The sequence below is a fragment of the Sebastes fasciatus genome, chromosome 15, assembly GCF_043250625.1.
Source record: "Sebastes fasciatus isolate fSebFas1 chromosome 15, fSebFas1.pri, whole genome shotgun sequence".
Lineage (NCBI taxonomy): Eukaryota > Metazoa > Chordata > Actinopteri > Perciformes > Sebastidae > Sebastes > Sebastes fasciatus.
In genome coordinates, this window is record NC_133809.1 from 28,642,238 (window position 1) to 28,658,988 (window position 16,751).

General features: G+C 41.0%; 2 protein-coding genes across 7 annotated transcripts in view; one reads left to right on the forward strand and one right to left on the reverse strand.

The window, feature by feature from the left end:
• Positions 1–16,751, reverse strand: part of LOC141752035 (dual adapter for phosphotyrosine and 3-phosphotyrosine and 3-phosphoinositide-like) — a 188,980-nt gene that overhangs the window by 128,161 nt on the left and 44,068 nt on the right. The window lies entirely within an intron of this gene.
• Positions 2,753–16,751, forward strand: part of LOC141752024 (scavenger receptor cysteine-rich type 1 protein M130-like) — an 82,217-nt gene continuing 68,218 nt past the window's right edge. Inside the window, exons 1-2 of one of the 6 annotated variants that reach the window (XM_074609760.1) lie at positions 2,753–2,890; positions 7,067–7,305. In XM_074609760.1, the coding sequence (XP_074465861.1) occupies positions 7,263–7,305 (43 nt within the window). In that variant the 5' untranslated portion in view covers positions 2,753–2,890; positions 7,067–7,262. Of the gene's footprint in view, positions 2,891–2,938; positions 3,096–7,066; positions 7,306–16,751 lie in introns of those variants that run through there. The other 5 variants (XM_074609763.1, XM_074609764.1, XM_074609759.1 and 2 more) reach the window with 5 other exon arrangements.

The following is a 16,751-nucleotide window of genomic DNA, read 5'->3' on the forward strand; positions in this document are numbered from 1 at the left end:
GGGGAAATTTGCAGTGTACAGCAGCAAAGGGGATAGTGCAAACAACAAGATGCATCAGCTAACACAGTAAAAAAAGAGCTAAACAAAGTGTAACAAAATATGAACCATTTAAATAGAAGGAAGTATAAAAATAGGAGCAGTATATACAGTATTGACAATAAACAGACTATTAACACAATTGCACAAGTGGAAAATGATATTGCACAGTGAGAATGAATGAATGAATGAAATTCCACCTGAAAATATCAGGTTATTGTCAGTTTTATGGTGTGTAAGTGGTCTACTGAGAGCAGTGCTGGTTGTGGTCTACTGGGAGCAGTGCTGGTTGTGGTCTACTGGGAGCAGAGCTGGTTGTGGTTTACTGGGAGCAGAGCTGGTTGTGGTCTACTGGGAGCAGTGCTGGTTGTGGTCTACTGGGAGCAGTGCTGGATGTGGTCTACTGGGAGCAGTGCTGGTTGTGGTCTACTGGGAGCAGTGCTGGATGTGGAGTCTGACAGCTGCAGGAAGGAAGGACCTGCGATAGCCCTCCTTCACACACTTTGGGTGGAGCAGCCTGTCAGTGAAGGAGCTCTCCAGAGCTGAGATGGTGTCCTGCATGGGGTGGGAGTCATTCTCCATCATGGATGACAGCTTAGCCATCATCCTCCTCTCTCCCACCACCTCCACTGTGTCGAGGGGGCATCCCAGGACAGAGCTGGCCTTCCTGATCACTCTGTCTAGTCTCTTCCTCTCCGCACTCTGTGTCTGTTGCATTCAGTACTTTTTAGGCTGCTTGCAGATACTCTTTGAGTAATCCCTTTCTTCCATAAGTACTTTATGGGTCTAATATTGTTGGACTTAATACTATCTACCTGCACAAGTACTATGACATACTTCTGCTGTGTACATTTTGAGTAATCCCTATGTAAAGGTCCCTTCCTCAAGGTCTTGGTGTCTTAATGTGGTATTTTGGAGGGATTATTGATCACTTCTCGAATGGTAAAAAATGGTTAAATTTAGCACCAAATCTGTGAAACAAATAGTATCAACCCAAAAATTGCTGCAACAATTTATGAGACATAATAGAGCATGGGGATGACCATCATATACTTCTTTCATAATGTTCTAAACACTTTTACACTTTCATTATTTATTTTATATAATTAATTCATGTTTATTTCTGATTTATGACTAGAACAACTTGACACAGTGCTGAGCTGCATGTCAAATTAATATTCATGTTCCCAGCTTTCAGATGATGTACACCACTTATATGTGACATCTAGTGATATGGAATGAATTATAATTGATAAAGTACGGACCTATGAGAACACACACACACACACACACTTACCAAACAGAAGAAGTGAGCAGAGAGTTTGTGCTCTTTGAGTGTGACTTTTTCCCCAAACATGGCCGGGTCATCGTCACTGAGCCTGCAGAGAGCACACAATCACATTCATCAAACTGCATGTCTATCAACATATTGTCCAGTTTCTCCTTTTTGTCTCATAAAAACTTTTCCCAAAAGATCTTTCTCCCAGACCAAGTGGGCTGGATAGATTAAACCTTTGAGGTCAGACGTTAGTTGACTTGATAGGATAAATGAGAATATAATGGGATTTATATTATTTTATCACATCTAACACCTCGCTCTTTATTCTTTTCTGTAATATCTAATAGGTGGAAGCTTCCCATGTTCAATTGTAAATAATTAAAGCTAATTTTATGAAAGAAAAGAGCCAGGCTGTAAAATCAAACGCAGTGCAACATGTTTTGTGTTAAAGCTAGGGTTGGTAATGTTCTTCACAAACATTTTTTGTGATATTTGTTGAAATTCTCTTTACATCCCGTCAGCACTCAATAGAGAGACGACGTCCCGCCCCTTCCTGTGACCACGGACTTTATTTCGGAAAAAAAATGAACGGTAGTCAATGGAGAGAGACAAATATTTTTTTTAAATGCGCCATGAATCACACATAGATATCAATTTAAAAGATCATTTTAAGAGTCCAGAAAGTCTCAGTTTGTCGTAGAATCATTTTAGTTGATTTAACACATTCACCCACTCCCATGTTGATAAGAGTATTAAATACTTGACAAATCTCCCTTTAAGGTACATTTTGAACAGATGAAAAATGTGTGATTAATTTGCGATTAATCACAATTAACTATAGACAATCGTGATTAATCACAATTAAATATTTTAATCGATTGACAGCCCTAGTATTTATGTATTCCTTTTAATTAACTTTTAAAATGTATTCATTTTCTGATTTGTTTTTTATTTATTTTAAATTAATAAATTAATTTATAAATTATTAAATTGTATGTATTTATTTATGTATATATTTATTTATTGCTGCCTGATTTTCCCTTTGCATTTTCTAAAATATATATATATATATATATATACATATGTTTATATATATGTATATATATATATATATACATATATATATAGAGAGAGAGAGAGAGAGAGAGAGAGAGATGGGGGGGAGAGAGAGAGAATGACATTAAATTTGGTAAATAATTATTACTTGAGAAATTAAATATGACTTTGATTTAACATTATTCTTTTTTGTTCCTTCATGTAAAACCAATCACAAACAGTGGGACAGTCAGAAAACATACAAGTAGGACAGTTTTACTGCATCGTGTAAAAACAGTAAGAAACAGTGTAATATTTAAATATCTATATTAGAGGGCTGGAACTAACAATTATTTTCATTGATTGTCTGTCCAGATTTAAATTTCCCTCTTTCAAAACAATAGGAACTAATTTCCGCTTCCTCTGCTTCTTCTTCGGCGCTTTGTATCCAGTTTGCTGGGTCAGTGCCTCATAGCGCCTCATAGCACCTCATAGCGCCTCATAGCGCCTCCCTATGGACGGATGGCTAACTACGTCCAGGTGAATTATTATTATTATTATCTCCACTTTCTGCCTCTTTATTCTTCTACTCCACTACATTTCAGAGGCTGTCACGTAATGGTGAGATCCCACGACCGCCCAGACACCGTCGTGGGTCCGCTGGACCACGAGAGCACCACAATGGGGTTTTTCAATCATACAACCGACCCTACCTTGCGCCTCAGTCACGTTAACGTCGTTACAGGTGAACAGCAAAGGACTCTTACAAACACAGAGTATGTGACCATCAATCAATGTGAGTTAAATAAACTCGGAAAAAAAAGTTTGGAACTTGTGTTTGGTTGATTATGTCTCTGTTGTTACAATGCTAATTGGCATTGTATTTTACATCGTTGGAAAGCCTGTTTATTTACCTTCATAATGTCCAACTTGTAAGGATCATGCATTTCTGAGGTGAGCAGCACAGCTGATTATGTGGAAGTGAAATTTGCCAAATTTCTCTGCCAAGGCAACAATGTATTCTCCTGCTATGCTGATTGTTGCACCGATCGAGTAACAGCTTTTGGTGTTGGCAGTGTTATGGTGTGGGGCGACATCTCCCTCACTGGCAAAACAAGGCTTGTCATCATTGAAGGCCATCTCAATGCAGAGATGGCCTTCATCTCATTGAAGGCCATCTCAATGCAGCGAGATATCGGGATGAGATTCTGCAACCAGTGGCGATCCCATATCTCCACAATCTGGCACCTAACTTCATCCTCCAAGGTGACAACGCTCGCCCCCACAGAGCCAGGGTTATCACAGACTACCTCAACAATGTGGGAGTAGAGAGAATGGAACGGCCTGCCAAGAGTCCAGACCACAACACAATTCAACACTTGTGGAATCAGCTTCGGCGTGCTGTACGTGTTAGAGTGACCAACACAACCACGCTAGCTGACCTGCAACGAATCCTGGTTGAGGAATGGAACGCCATCCCACAGCAACGTGTGACCAGATTGGTGACCAGCATGAGGAGGTGGTGCCAGGCTGTTGTGGCTGCGTATGAATCTTCCACCCGCTACTGAGGCTCCTGACAGTGTTCATTCATTTCATTCAAAGCCTATCTCTCCTTTATGGAGCATAGGCCGTTGACCACAGTCCGCCAGAGTCTTCTGTCCAGGGCTTTCCTCTCCAATTGTTTCCATGTCAGCCCGCTCTGTTTGATGTCCGTGTCTAGGCCCCTGCACCAGGTGTTCTTGGGTTGGCCTCTCCTTCTTTTGCCTTGTGGGTTCCATCTAAGAGCCTGCCTGGTGATGCTGGTACTCCGATTTTACGGAATGTGTGGCCAATCCATCCCCATCTCCTTCTCCTGATCTCTTCTTCCACAGGTTTTTGACCTGTTCTCTGCCAGAGATCATTGTTGCTGATGATATCTGGCCAGTGGATGTTTAAGATCCGCCTCAGGTAGTTGTTTATGAGTGTTTGTACTTTTGTTATTGTGGTCTTGGTTGTCCTCCACATCTCTGAACCATAGAGGATTGTTGGTTTGATGTTGGAGTTGAAGAGTCTGAGCTTTGTCCGCCGGCTGATTTCTTTGGAGCTCCAGATGTTCTTAAGTTGTATGAATGAAGCCCTTGCCTTGCCGATTCTGGCTCTGACATCTGCATCTGTTCCGCCCTGCTTATCGATGACACTGCCGAGGTATGTAAAGGCTTCTACTTCTTCAAGTGCTGTTCCCTCTAAGGTCACTGAGTCTTCGCTGGTTGTGTTGACCTCGAGGACTTTACTTTTCCCTTTATGGATGTTGAGGCCTATTTGTGATGATGTGTCTGCCAGTATTCTTATCTTTTTTTGCATCTGTTGTCGACTGTGAGACAGCAAAGCCAGGTCATCAGCAAAGTCTAAGTCGACTAGCTGTGTTGTGAGTGTTTACTGGATCCTGTTTCTCCTCTGTGCGGTTGTGGTCTTCATTATCCAATCGATAGCCAGGAGGAAGAGGAAAGGGGATAGTAGACAGCCTTGCCTGATGCCGGTCTTTACTTGGAAGCTTCTGGTGAGCTGTCCCCCATGGATAACTCTGCAGGTCATCCCTGCGTAAGAGTTCATGATTATGTTGACCATTTTTTCTGAAATGCCATGGTGTCGAAGCAGTTTCCAGAGGATGCTTCTGTCAACGCTGTCAATTGCCTTCGCATAGTCTATGAAGTTGATGTACAGTGGAGAATTCCATTCCAATGACTGTTCAACTATGATTCAGAGAGTTGCGATCTGGTCCACGCATGATCTACTGACGGTGTATTAAATTAATAAAGTGTAAAATTGCCAACATGTCTCGTTTTTTCCTTGTTACTGATAGAGTTCAATCATCCAATCCACCAAACAACTCAAAACAAGAGTCAATACTAACAGGAGAATACACTGTTTAGCATCCGCAGAGAAGTTTGTCAAATTTCACTTGGGCATTACCTTCATAATCAGCTGTGCTGCTCATCCCACAAATGCATGATCCTGACAAGTTGGACATCATTGTGAAGGTAAATAAACAGGCTTTCCAACGATGTAAAATACAATGCCACTTAGTATTGTAACAACAGAGAAATAATCCACCAAACACAAGTTTCCAAACTTTTTTAGCCAAAGTGTTAATTATACTCATTACTAGTGGGTAAATGATAAGAATGATCTCTGACTGTGATTCAGTGACTGTTGTGAATAACAGGAATAATCTAAGACCATGATTAGACTTTTAGTATGTGATTGACAGGAGGGATTTATGAGCTAGGAATGTAAGCCCGTAGACCTTATGTCTTGTGACAAGTGATAATAGAGGAAGTGAACCTCCGATTAAACAATAATGGCACTCATGATCGTGACCAACACCTAAGAAAGGGGCCCTGGACCATTGAGCAATACTGTTTAACAGACATAAACATTTTTGGAGTTTTGAAAGAGAGTGGGTGGGGAAACTGGTTGTGTGGCACATGCCCACACACGCAGTTTGATAGACGTATAAAACAGGAGAAATGCAAATTTAGGGCTCCTCCTCCCTATACGATCACTGGAGCAGGTCTGGACTCATCTATTGGGTTGGACCACACCCAAAAAGAAGATAGATGCTCAGAATCAACGGAGAAAGAAGAAAGCAGCAGAAGAGGTTTCTTGATAATAAGAATCTACAGTAAAGATGGAAAGAAGATAGGGGATCACGCTGCTTTGAGACGATTGGCCATTTCCTCAAACAACTGAAGATCACAAATCTGAACATTAAGATTCCTCTGCTTGCGCTACCAGCACGGACCGGGGATCAGCTTCGAGGACGTTGTTGATAATCGCATGCAGTTTGGGGCAAGTCATAGTCAAGTAAGCACACTGACACACTGACAGTTGTTGTTGCCTGTTGGGCTGCAGTTTGCCATGTTATGATTTCAGCATATTTTTTATGCTAAATGCAGTACGTGAGGGTTTCTGGACAATATTTGTTATTGTGATGTGTTATTAATTGATATACAATAATAAATATATACATACATTTGCATAGAGCAGCATATTTGCCCACTCCCATGTTGATAAGAGTATTAAATACTTGACAAATCTCCCTTTAAGGTACATTTTGAACAGATAAAAAATGTGTGATTAATACGATTAACTATGGACAATCATGTGATTAATCATGATAAAATATTTTTATCGATTGACAGCCCTAGTATTTATGTATTCAATTTTATTAATGCTTAAATGTATTTATTAATTTTAGTATTTTTAAAAAATATATATTTTAAATTAATAAATTAATTTATAAATTAATAAATTGTATTTTTTGTTGTATTGCATCCTCTCAGCGACAACAGCACTGTGACATCTGAGGCTCTGATTTGAGAATTTTTTTATGCACTCTAACCCAATGATGACACACGTTGAATGATAGCCCCCTACTTTTCATAATGAAGTAGAAATGTATAAAGAAAAGAATACAGGAATAAATAAGTTAGGGGAAGTAAATAAGGAAGAAATATTTGAAAATAAATAAATAAAAGGGAAAATTAAATAGAGTAGATATAAGGATATAAGGGGATTAACACAAAGGTAAATAAATAAAGAAGCAAATTAAAATATAAATTTATGTCACCTTTTATCAATTAATTCATGTCTACATTTATTTGTAATAGTATTATTGGTACATTTAATTACATACCTATTTATCTATCGAGTCATTTATGTATTTATTTATTTTAGATTTTGACAGGTTCCGTCCTCCATAGTGCTCAGACTGGATGAAAACTGTCTGATCCACTGGTCAAACTGTAAACTTGGCAGAAAAACCTGATCATGTGTCAGTGACTCAGTCAGATGAGGAGTCTTCACTGTAAAACTAAAGACGATCCAGTGAGGACAGCAAACACGGAGCAGATAGACGGTCTACCTGGACGTCATGGATCACCTGTTGGTGCTGCTGCTGCTGCTGTGGAGCTCAGGTAGGACTCTGCTTTAAACATGATGTGTTATTACTCACACATTTATATTGATCTTTAAATCAGAGAACAAACTGATCACACACACCAAAATCAAGCTTCAGACGCACCGAAACACTAAAATATCATCCTGCACCATGTCTTATCTTCTTACCATCGTTTTCCAGCTAAAAGTTTTAGGGAAGATCCGACAGGAATCGACAGCTCTGAAGAGACTACTGGACTGTTGGTCGGACAAAAAAGACATTTGAAGATGTCATTTTAAACAGAATCAACAGATTCATCAACTATTAACTCTCCACTGAGGTTCACACATTTACCTGGAAATGACACATGCAATTCAGAGAAGTTAACAACTGCTACTACAATTCACAGAGTGTAAATATCATCTTTAATGGACAGAATTTAACAAATGCAAAGGCTGCGACAAAGAATCACCCACAAAAAGTTATAAAACAACCACAAAGAGACTCAAAACAACCACAAAGAGATGTAAAATGTACACAAGTTGTAAAGCCACTACCAAGAAACTGAAAACAACCACAACTAGAATGGCACACGGAGAGCGTAGACCTCCGCCAAGGTGCGTGACTTTAAAAACAGATCACAGCTCACTATTATGTCTGTATAACGTTACACTGCGTTGTCTCTCTTCCCGTCATCTATCACCATGATCATGATACGGATTGCCACCAAAATCTAATGGATTGTTCATTGTGCCAAACTCCACCCCTCCAAAACATTTCATTCAAATCCATCGCGAACTTTTGGAGTAATACTGCTAACAGACAGACAGACAGACAGACAGACAGACAGACGCCATTGAAAATAAAAAATATGTAACCATGGCAGATAAAGTGACATATTAACAGCTTTTAACTCACATGACTGACAGCCAGGCCGGTTTCAAGGCACCCCCGCCAGCGGCTCAGTCAAATCTACAAAAATGTACTTAAAACAATAAATATTTGTGTATTTCTACAGGACTCCAGGCTGAAGAAAATCACAATTCAACAGGTAAATAAAAAAAGAGAAATAAAGAAATAAAGTCAAATCTCAGTTTCATTTTTTCCTAAATTCACTCAAATCTTCTTTACTGACGACTCTCGTTTCTGTTCAGAGTCCGTCAGGTTGGTGGGAGGAGACAGTCGCTGTGCAGGAGCAATGGAGCTGAAAATTCAGGGAGACTGGAGACCAGTGGAATACACTGAGTGGACCTTGAAGGAAGCAGATGTTGCCTGCAGACAGTTGGACTGTGGCTCTGCTGTTTCTGTAGGATGGAGACAGGAGTCCTCATACAGATCTGTGTGGAGGATGAGCTCTGACTGTGTTCGGTCTGGATCTACTCTGAGGGAGTGTGCAATATCAGATTACTCTAACTCCATCCTGAATCTCACCTGCTCAGGTAAGCCCATCAGTGACATCATCTATGACACACATGCACCTGCTAGAATCACAGCAGACTGTCTCCAGCAGCCATGATGGAGTCTGTTGATCTGCTGCCTCTGTAAAGCAGGTGCTGAATAAACCGAGATATACTGTATATCTGTAGATATTGTGGTATATTTTCAGGTCTTGTACAGAGAGGCCCCTAATTGTAAACATATGTGAAAGAAGCAGGGCAAAGGTCAGGGGCTGAAAGATAAACATGTAGGAGATACCTAAGACATGAGTTCATATCTTAGCTCGGTGATTGGAGGACCTGAACCCGATATAAGTGGGGCGCGGGCCCCCAAACGAGCAGGACTTTCATATTCGACTGGAGGCCTCCGGACTGCTCGAGACGTCCGTATGACATGTGTGACTTGTTTGTAATAAACTCTATTTACCAGCAAGAACAGTGTCCTCGGAGCTTCCTTCATCATCACTTCAACAGCACGGTCGCAGAAAAGATACGACATAATTTGGCGTCACGAGACAAGATCGGAGGTGACCATCAGCACAACTTCACAGAACGGTGAGATCACTCATTGAATGCTGGTCATTAATTGGGGCTGTTATGTGGAGTTGTTTGGACACACCGTAAATTAAGAACCTTCTTGTTATAAGACATGTACTGTTGATTTGATGTTTAAAGTGAGGCTCCGTGCTAAATTTAAAAAAAAAAAAAGGGGGAATGAATAGAGAAAAGATATAAAGGGAAGAAAAGAAGTATGAGAAATACAAGGAATAGTTTAGAATAGTCATGGTAACTATAAGGTGTACTAAAGAGTATTGTGCAAGATTAACGCTAAGACACATGCATAAAAAATGCATATTAGACACTGAGTAACGATGGCTCTGACATAGTCCGGAATTAACTTAGAAAGACAAAATTGGGAAACCTGGATCCAGGTAATTTGAATAAATAAATGTAAAGAGTGTTAAGAGAGATAAGGAAATAAAGGAAATAAAGGAAATAAAGGAAATGATCATATGACAAGCCGCAAATCGGATAGGATAGGGCCCTCAGGTGAGGAGCATTGTAGTATGGGCCAAATTAAAACCTGAAACAACATCTGATGGTCAGTTAATAACTGGAGAGTGTAGAATCACAATTCGGTTGACAGTTACCACTCTGACGCTGTTGACGAACGGTGTTCAAGAAGCAGCTTCTCGTCGAAGATTTTACATCTCATGGGTAGCAGAAATTTTACGAGAAAAAGTAAGGAAATAGCGGCAGAAAGCATGCATAGGAATATATCTAAAAGTTCAAGTGAAGAAAATGTGGGTGCGTGTTTACTTTGGGATGGAAGGGTGCAGTTGAGAAAAATGGGTGTGCGTTGGAGTCTGGATGTGTGTGCGTTGGAGTTTTGGAGTGAAGAAAAGGTGGGGGTGTGTTTACTTTGAGGGGAGCAGAAGGGAAAAATGTGGGTGCGTAAATGTGTGTGTGACATTTGGCTGCTGATGGAGTCCAGATGTGGGCCATAAAATGGTTAGAAGACTAAATGAATTGAATGATATATTGTATAAAACAATGAGCTTCTTGCCTTTTTCTAAGAAGACTAAATGAATTGAATGATATATTGTATAAAACAATGAGCTTCTTGCCTTTTTCTAAGAAGACTGATGAATTGAATAATGTAGTGTATAAAACCATGAGCTTCTTATAAAAGACTAAAACATGAGCTCTTCTTAAAAGGGACGTTATATAATAATTAAAGCTGTTAAAGCACAAAATGAACTTCTCTAAGAAGGGTAGTGATTGAAACCCTCCCCCTCTCTCTCCCTCTCTCTCTCTCTCTCTCTCTCTCTCTTCCCAAAATTCCTTTCGATGACCCTTTCTTGGGAGATACAGAAAATTCCTTTGCCATTTGAACTGTTTGGTCCAGTGGGGTTCTTTAATGTTTAGATAAGGGGTTTAAGTTAGGAATATAATGTATGATGCTGTTAAAGGGACCTATGGGTTCACAAGAGACTAAATCATTGCCTGTTCCTTGTCTGTTATGTCATTTATGGTGAGTGAGAATTGAGACGGGAGACAAGGCAGAGGGCCGGCACATCACGGAGGGGGGATTGCTGACGTCGACTTGGAAGGCTTTCCAGGTCAATCTACTAAAAAGGCCGGTACAACTTATACACAAACTCTTTAACAAAAACAAAACCTGCATTTCCACATGTGTATGTGTTCTCAGTCATAAGCAATATTGATGGTACACATATAGACCTGCTTTCATTTATTAAGCCTAAGAGGAAACTGACCTGCTCAGTTAGGAGAAATAAATAAATGAATTAATAGAAAACTTGGCAACGGATTGATCAGTTAATGCATTTGATTAATTAATGGCATATGATTGTTTAGTCTAACCTCTGCTGACAATTACAGATGTTCATTTATGTTATGGTGCGTAGTCTGTCTGATCTGTGATGTGGTGGACATTCAAGGTGGTGACTGTTTGAAGATTTGAGCTGAATATTGATTGATTAGATAACTGGTTGTTTATTGATTGATTGATTAGATGACTGGTTAATTTGTTGGTTAACTGATTAGTTGGATAAATGGATAAATTGTTGATTGACTGATTGGTTGGTTGATTAATTGGTTAATTGGTTGATTTGATAATTGGTTAATTGGTTGATTGGTTAATTGATAATTGGTTAATTGGTTGATTGGTTAATTGGTTAATTGGTTAATTGGTTAATTGGATAATGGGTTAATTGATTAATTGGTTAATTGGTTAATTGATTAATTGGGTAATTGGATTTCAAAAAAAAAAAAAAAATGGGGGAAGTAATCTAAATAAGCCTTGAGTAGTTTTAATTTCAGCAATTACTTCTTAAAGTACAATAACGGAACATAAGGAAGCCGTTATAATGGGGAAGAAGAACACTAAAAATCCGAAAGTAATCACTCCTGTTGAGATAGTACAGAAGAATAATCCTTTAATTAGGGGTATCGCAAACATTGCAAAAATATCGGAAAAATGGCACAAACGCTGGCCTGAAATTGACCAACCATGGCCAATGGAGGGGACGCTTAACCCAGATGTAATTACAATAATGCGGGTACTTGTATCGACATACAAAGCTGAGCAAAAGAAGGGAAAAAAGGGGATAAAACGCAAAGAGAAGAGGCAAGTGGAGCTTGGCATTCTCCAGTTATTTGAAGATGAGGGACAGAAACTGATCAAAGCTGCAAACGATAAGAGGGATAAAGTTGAAGAAGAAATAAAACAAAACACAGAACAAACAGAAAAACTAAGGAAAGACACCAATTCATCGTTCTCACACATGAACCCAGTGAAGGGACCACCACCCTATGAGGAAAAGACGAAGGCTAAGAAAATCTATCCTCAGATCCCGGTGATCAGTCAGGAAGGTGACTACCGTATCAGAAACAAGGAGGACAGAATAATAGAAACAGGACGAGCGGAGACAACTATAACGATGTATCCAAGATCCAAAAGTAAGAGTAAAACAAAGTTTGGGTCTAGGAGGCAAAGGCGGGACCATGGAAACGAGAGTGACCAAAGCGATCAGGAAGGGTGCAGAGGAGGCTATGACCCTGAAGTCAGGCGGATGTTGGCAAGAGCGGAAATAAGAGGAAATGATAACTCTGATGACAGTGAGGAGGAAGAGGGCCATGAAGAGGGCCGTGAAGAGGATGCCCGGGAGACTATAAGACAGATCGAAATAAGCATAGACCGATGCCGCCGTGACCACCAACAAACTGATAATCCAGAAGAACTAAGAGACCTAGAGAACCACATAGACGAATTGTGGAGGAGGAAGGAAGAGATAGAGAAGGAAAACTTCGAACAAGATACCCTGACAACCAGAGGTCGTGCTAGAAAACAGAAGAATCCCAGAAAGATCTGTCCAGTCATTATCCGAGGACGGAATTTGGAGTACAAGCCTTGGCAGAATACAGATATGTCAAACATACGTGAAAAGTTACCTACTCTTCATGATGGAGCACATCCTTGGATTTCGAAGTTGGAAGAAATCACAGTGGGAGAGCAACTGGCCATGGGAGATATAAAGAGACTCTTGGCCTGCCTCGTTGGAATTCACGCTATGGAAGAGATTCTACAGAAAGCTGGACTTAATCGATATGTGGGAACTGCTGTGAATGATTCAGAGCTGTTTGCTGCAAGTAGAGGCCAAGTGTGCAGGGCGCTGAAAGACACATTTCCGACAAACGTACATCCTGACAATATTTTTATTGATCCACTGGGACAAGAGGAAAACCCGAGGGCCTATGTGTCGAGAGTTCATCAAGTGTGGAGAAGTATCACAGGAAATGACCCGGATTTGAATCAAATGGAGCAGTCGATTTTGCGAACCAGAATACAGAAGGGGTTGCCCCTGCCAGTGAGAAGCAAATTGGCAGAGGTGGTTGGTCTTGGAAGCATGGCAAAGAGGGTTTATACGGATCATATAGCCCACCAGGTGGAGCTGTATAGGAAAAAGGAACATGATCAAAAAGACCAGGACCAAGAGACCCTCAGGAAACTTAATCAAATACAACTGACGGATAGTAAGAGGATGGAGAAGAAGCAGGCTCTGATTATGCAGAATCAGGCTCCACTAAATCAAATAGTACCACTACCACAGCCGAACCAGGTTCAGCTCCAATCGTTCCAGCCACCGCCGGTGGTTCCAGTTGTCTCCTACCTACAGCCAGCTTTTGATCAAGCGCAGCCCTGGAGAGGAAGAGATCAAAGAAATTAACAGTTGTGGCTAGACCGAGGTGCCACCCGAGATGCTACTGGACTTTGGAGAAATCATGAGGGGCTGGTACTATCACCTCCAGACCTGTTGGGTCTGATGATTCAGGAGGCGCATGGCTTAGCTCACGTTGCAAGGGGGGAAGTGAAGAGAAAGATCACGAAAGAGTATGGTTTTTGGGCACCATGTTTGCTTGAACAGATTGATTATGTCATAGGCAGGTGTACTATCTGTCTGAAAAACAATGTTCGGAGGGGAGTGCCGGTTCCTCCTGGCCACATCCCAACTCCAAGAGGTCCGATGCGGGAACTAGTTATAGACTATGTTGACATGATAAAACCGATTGAAGGGAAAAGGTACCTGCTAGTCGTGGTGGACAGATTTTCACGATGGCCTGAGGCCTGTCCAACAAAACGAAAGGATGCTCAATCGGTTGCCAAGTTCTTATGCAGAGAGGTCATAAGCAGGTGGGGACTTCCAGATCGAATATCCTCAGACAATGGGAAAGAGTTTGTGGATAAGACGGTGAAATTGATTTGGCAAAAATTAGGAATCAAACAGCGTCTTGGGGCAATCTATAGCCCACGTAGTCAAGGAATCGTTGAGAGAATGAACGGGGTTCTGAAGAATCGTATTGTCAAAATATGCCAGCACACGGGGTTAACCTGGATAGCAGCACTTCCATTGGCGTTAATGGCAAACTAAGGAGGAGGTGCAGGAGAAGCTCGATGAGCAAAAAAGGATCACAGTGCTACCTGGAGACCAGGTTTTCGTGAAGGTGTTTAGACGGAAGTGGTATAACGAACGCCGTGGGGGACCGTTTGAAGTGGTTCGCGGTACCGGAACCGCGGTCCAGGTCAAGGGGTTTCCCACATGGTATTATTTATCACATTGTGTCAAAGCACCAAGTGAAGGGGCGCCACATTCACTGATCCAGAATGTTGAAGGCTCAAGAGAGCCCGAAGACAATGTGGAAGAATACACATCAGAGAGGGAGATGCATGAAAATCCCCAGAGTCAGAACTCAGAAGGAGAGATCACCCAGGTGGTGGACAATGTTGATGTGTCTGTACACATTCCTGATGATGCCAGAAATGACTCGGCAGTTGATGGACAGGAAAGCAGATTTAGAGACATTGTCTTTCAACATGTCCCAGACCCAGCAGGGCCTATTTCAGTTGCCTGCAAAGCGCCAGAGATATCAAAGGGCGGTGACTCCGCTGCAGGACAACCCAGGGATCCAGTCAGACCAAGGAGCCCGAGACCAGTTAGGAGAAGAGTCAAACCAGACCGTTATTAGAACCAGGGTTGAAGTAACCTTGGGAGAGTCAGTTAGGCTTCCATGTCAGTGTACAGAAGAAAATAGTGGTAAAGGGAAACTCAGAGTTCAGTGGGAAGATAGCCATGGTAAGATCCTAGATCTGTCAGAGACAGTACCAGTAGGGAAATATACATTAGTTAATGACAAAAGGAGAGTGAAGGTTGAGGGAGACTGTAGTCTCTATGTATATAAGCCTCAACAGGAAGATCAAGGCGATTACAGGTGTTCTTTTTACGATCGGCATAGTGATACTAGGGGGAAACAAGAGAATTGACAACGATGACATCAACTCTCCAGACGAAAGCTGGACAGATGGAAGAGAAATCTACTCCTTCAATGGCAAAAGCTATTGAAAGTATAAATGCATCACATGTAACTACGAAGGCGCCTCAGGTGATATCTATAACGTCACCTCCTTGGAGTACTGTGATTAGAGCTAAGTTAGGAGGAACAGTTTACCTTCCTTGTCAATGTGGAAGAGGGAATAATGGAGGGAACTTGTTTCCCAAATGGGAAAATAGTCGTGGTGAAGATTTGTTGTTGACAAGACCTGACGATGACGTTGTGCCTCGTGGTCAGAGGAAGTATATTTTGTATAATGAGGTTAGGTGGATAAAAATTAAAGATGATTGTTCCCTTGTCCTGCGCAACGTTACTCGGGAAGACGAAGGGGAATATATGTGTACATATCGGGAGCCAGAGTTTAAATTTGTTCCATCTAGCCACTCTTGGATTGGAAGTTACATAAGTCGTAAGGTGAGACTTATGATAACAAACCTAAGACCTGTTGAAGTAACCACTGCAAAGGTAAATAACACACGTATAGAGGCTGCTACTTTAAATTTGAAATCAATAAATAATGATAATGCTTCCAATCAGAGTACTACCTTGGCGGTAATATTAACGCCTAGGAAATTGGAGAATGTGACACAGACACTTGACAAAGTATCGCAATTTCATAATCTGGAGTCTTACCATTGGAGAATAAGTATAGGAGAAAAGTGGGGAATAGGTTTATTTCCGTGGTATGGGGTAGCGTTCTTGGCAGATCACATCGACAACATTACATACACCTTACAGGGCTTTGCAAACGAAACTATAAGAGGTTTCGAAATGTTGTCAAACACCCAAAGGAGCCATAGATTAACATTGTTAAAACACGACATGGCTCTTGATTATATTTTGGCCAAACAAGGGGGCTTATGTGTTGCTTTAAATTTATCAGGAGATGCTTGCTATACGTTGATTCCTGATAGTTCTGACAATATGACTAGTGTCATAGAGGCATTGAAGCACATAAGAGATGCGTTTGGCCCATCAGAAGACGCGGGATGGTCTGCAAATGCTTGGTTACTGGATAAATTGGGGCCACTAGGAGCAGTGTTAGTTCAGGTTTTGGTAGCGCTCGTTCTGTCGTTGTGCGTGATGTTTTGTTTTTGCACGATGTTGTTGACCTTTGCAAAGGCCTTGATAATTAAATGGGTTGGAGTTGTGCTGCCCGGCGATCAAACGCTGATGCCATTATTACACGAAGCTGACACGGACGTGGATGAGGATGACGCCATAAAGATCGAATTGGTGGAGGAATATCCATTTTAAATATCTCATATGATTATAATCATATTGTTTACCTCTGTTTTTGCTTGTGTAGTTTGTAGTGTTGATGTTGTGTTGCTCTTTCGAGACTTTGTTTAGTCTCGAAGGGGGGATATGGCAACAAATGAACAATATGATTAATGGACAATATTTACATTTTTACTTATCTTATTCTGTGTTTGATGTTTTAATTGGTATCTGTTCTGTATGCAAAAGATACTGGTTTTCTTTTCTTTCATTCTAGAACATATTGGGGAAGAATACTGTGAGGGTGGTGGATTGTCAGGGACTCCGAGGGGCTGAATGGATTCAGACATTTCAAACATGAAAATACGAATGGCCTGAGGAACTCTGAACGTGGACTGTCGATACAACATCCAGA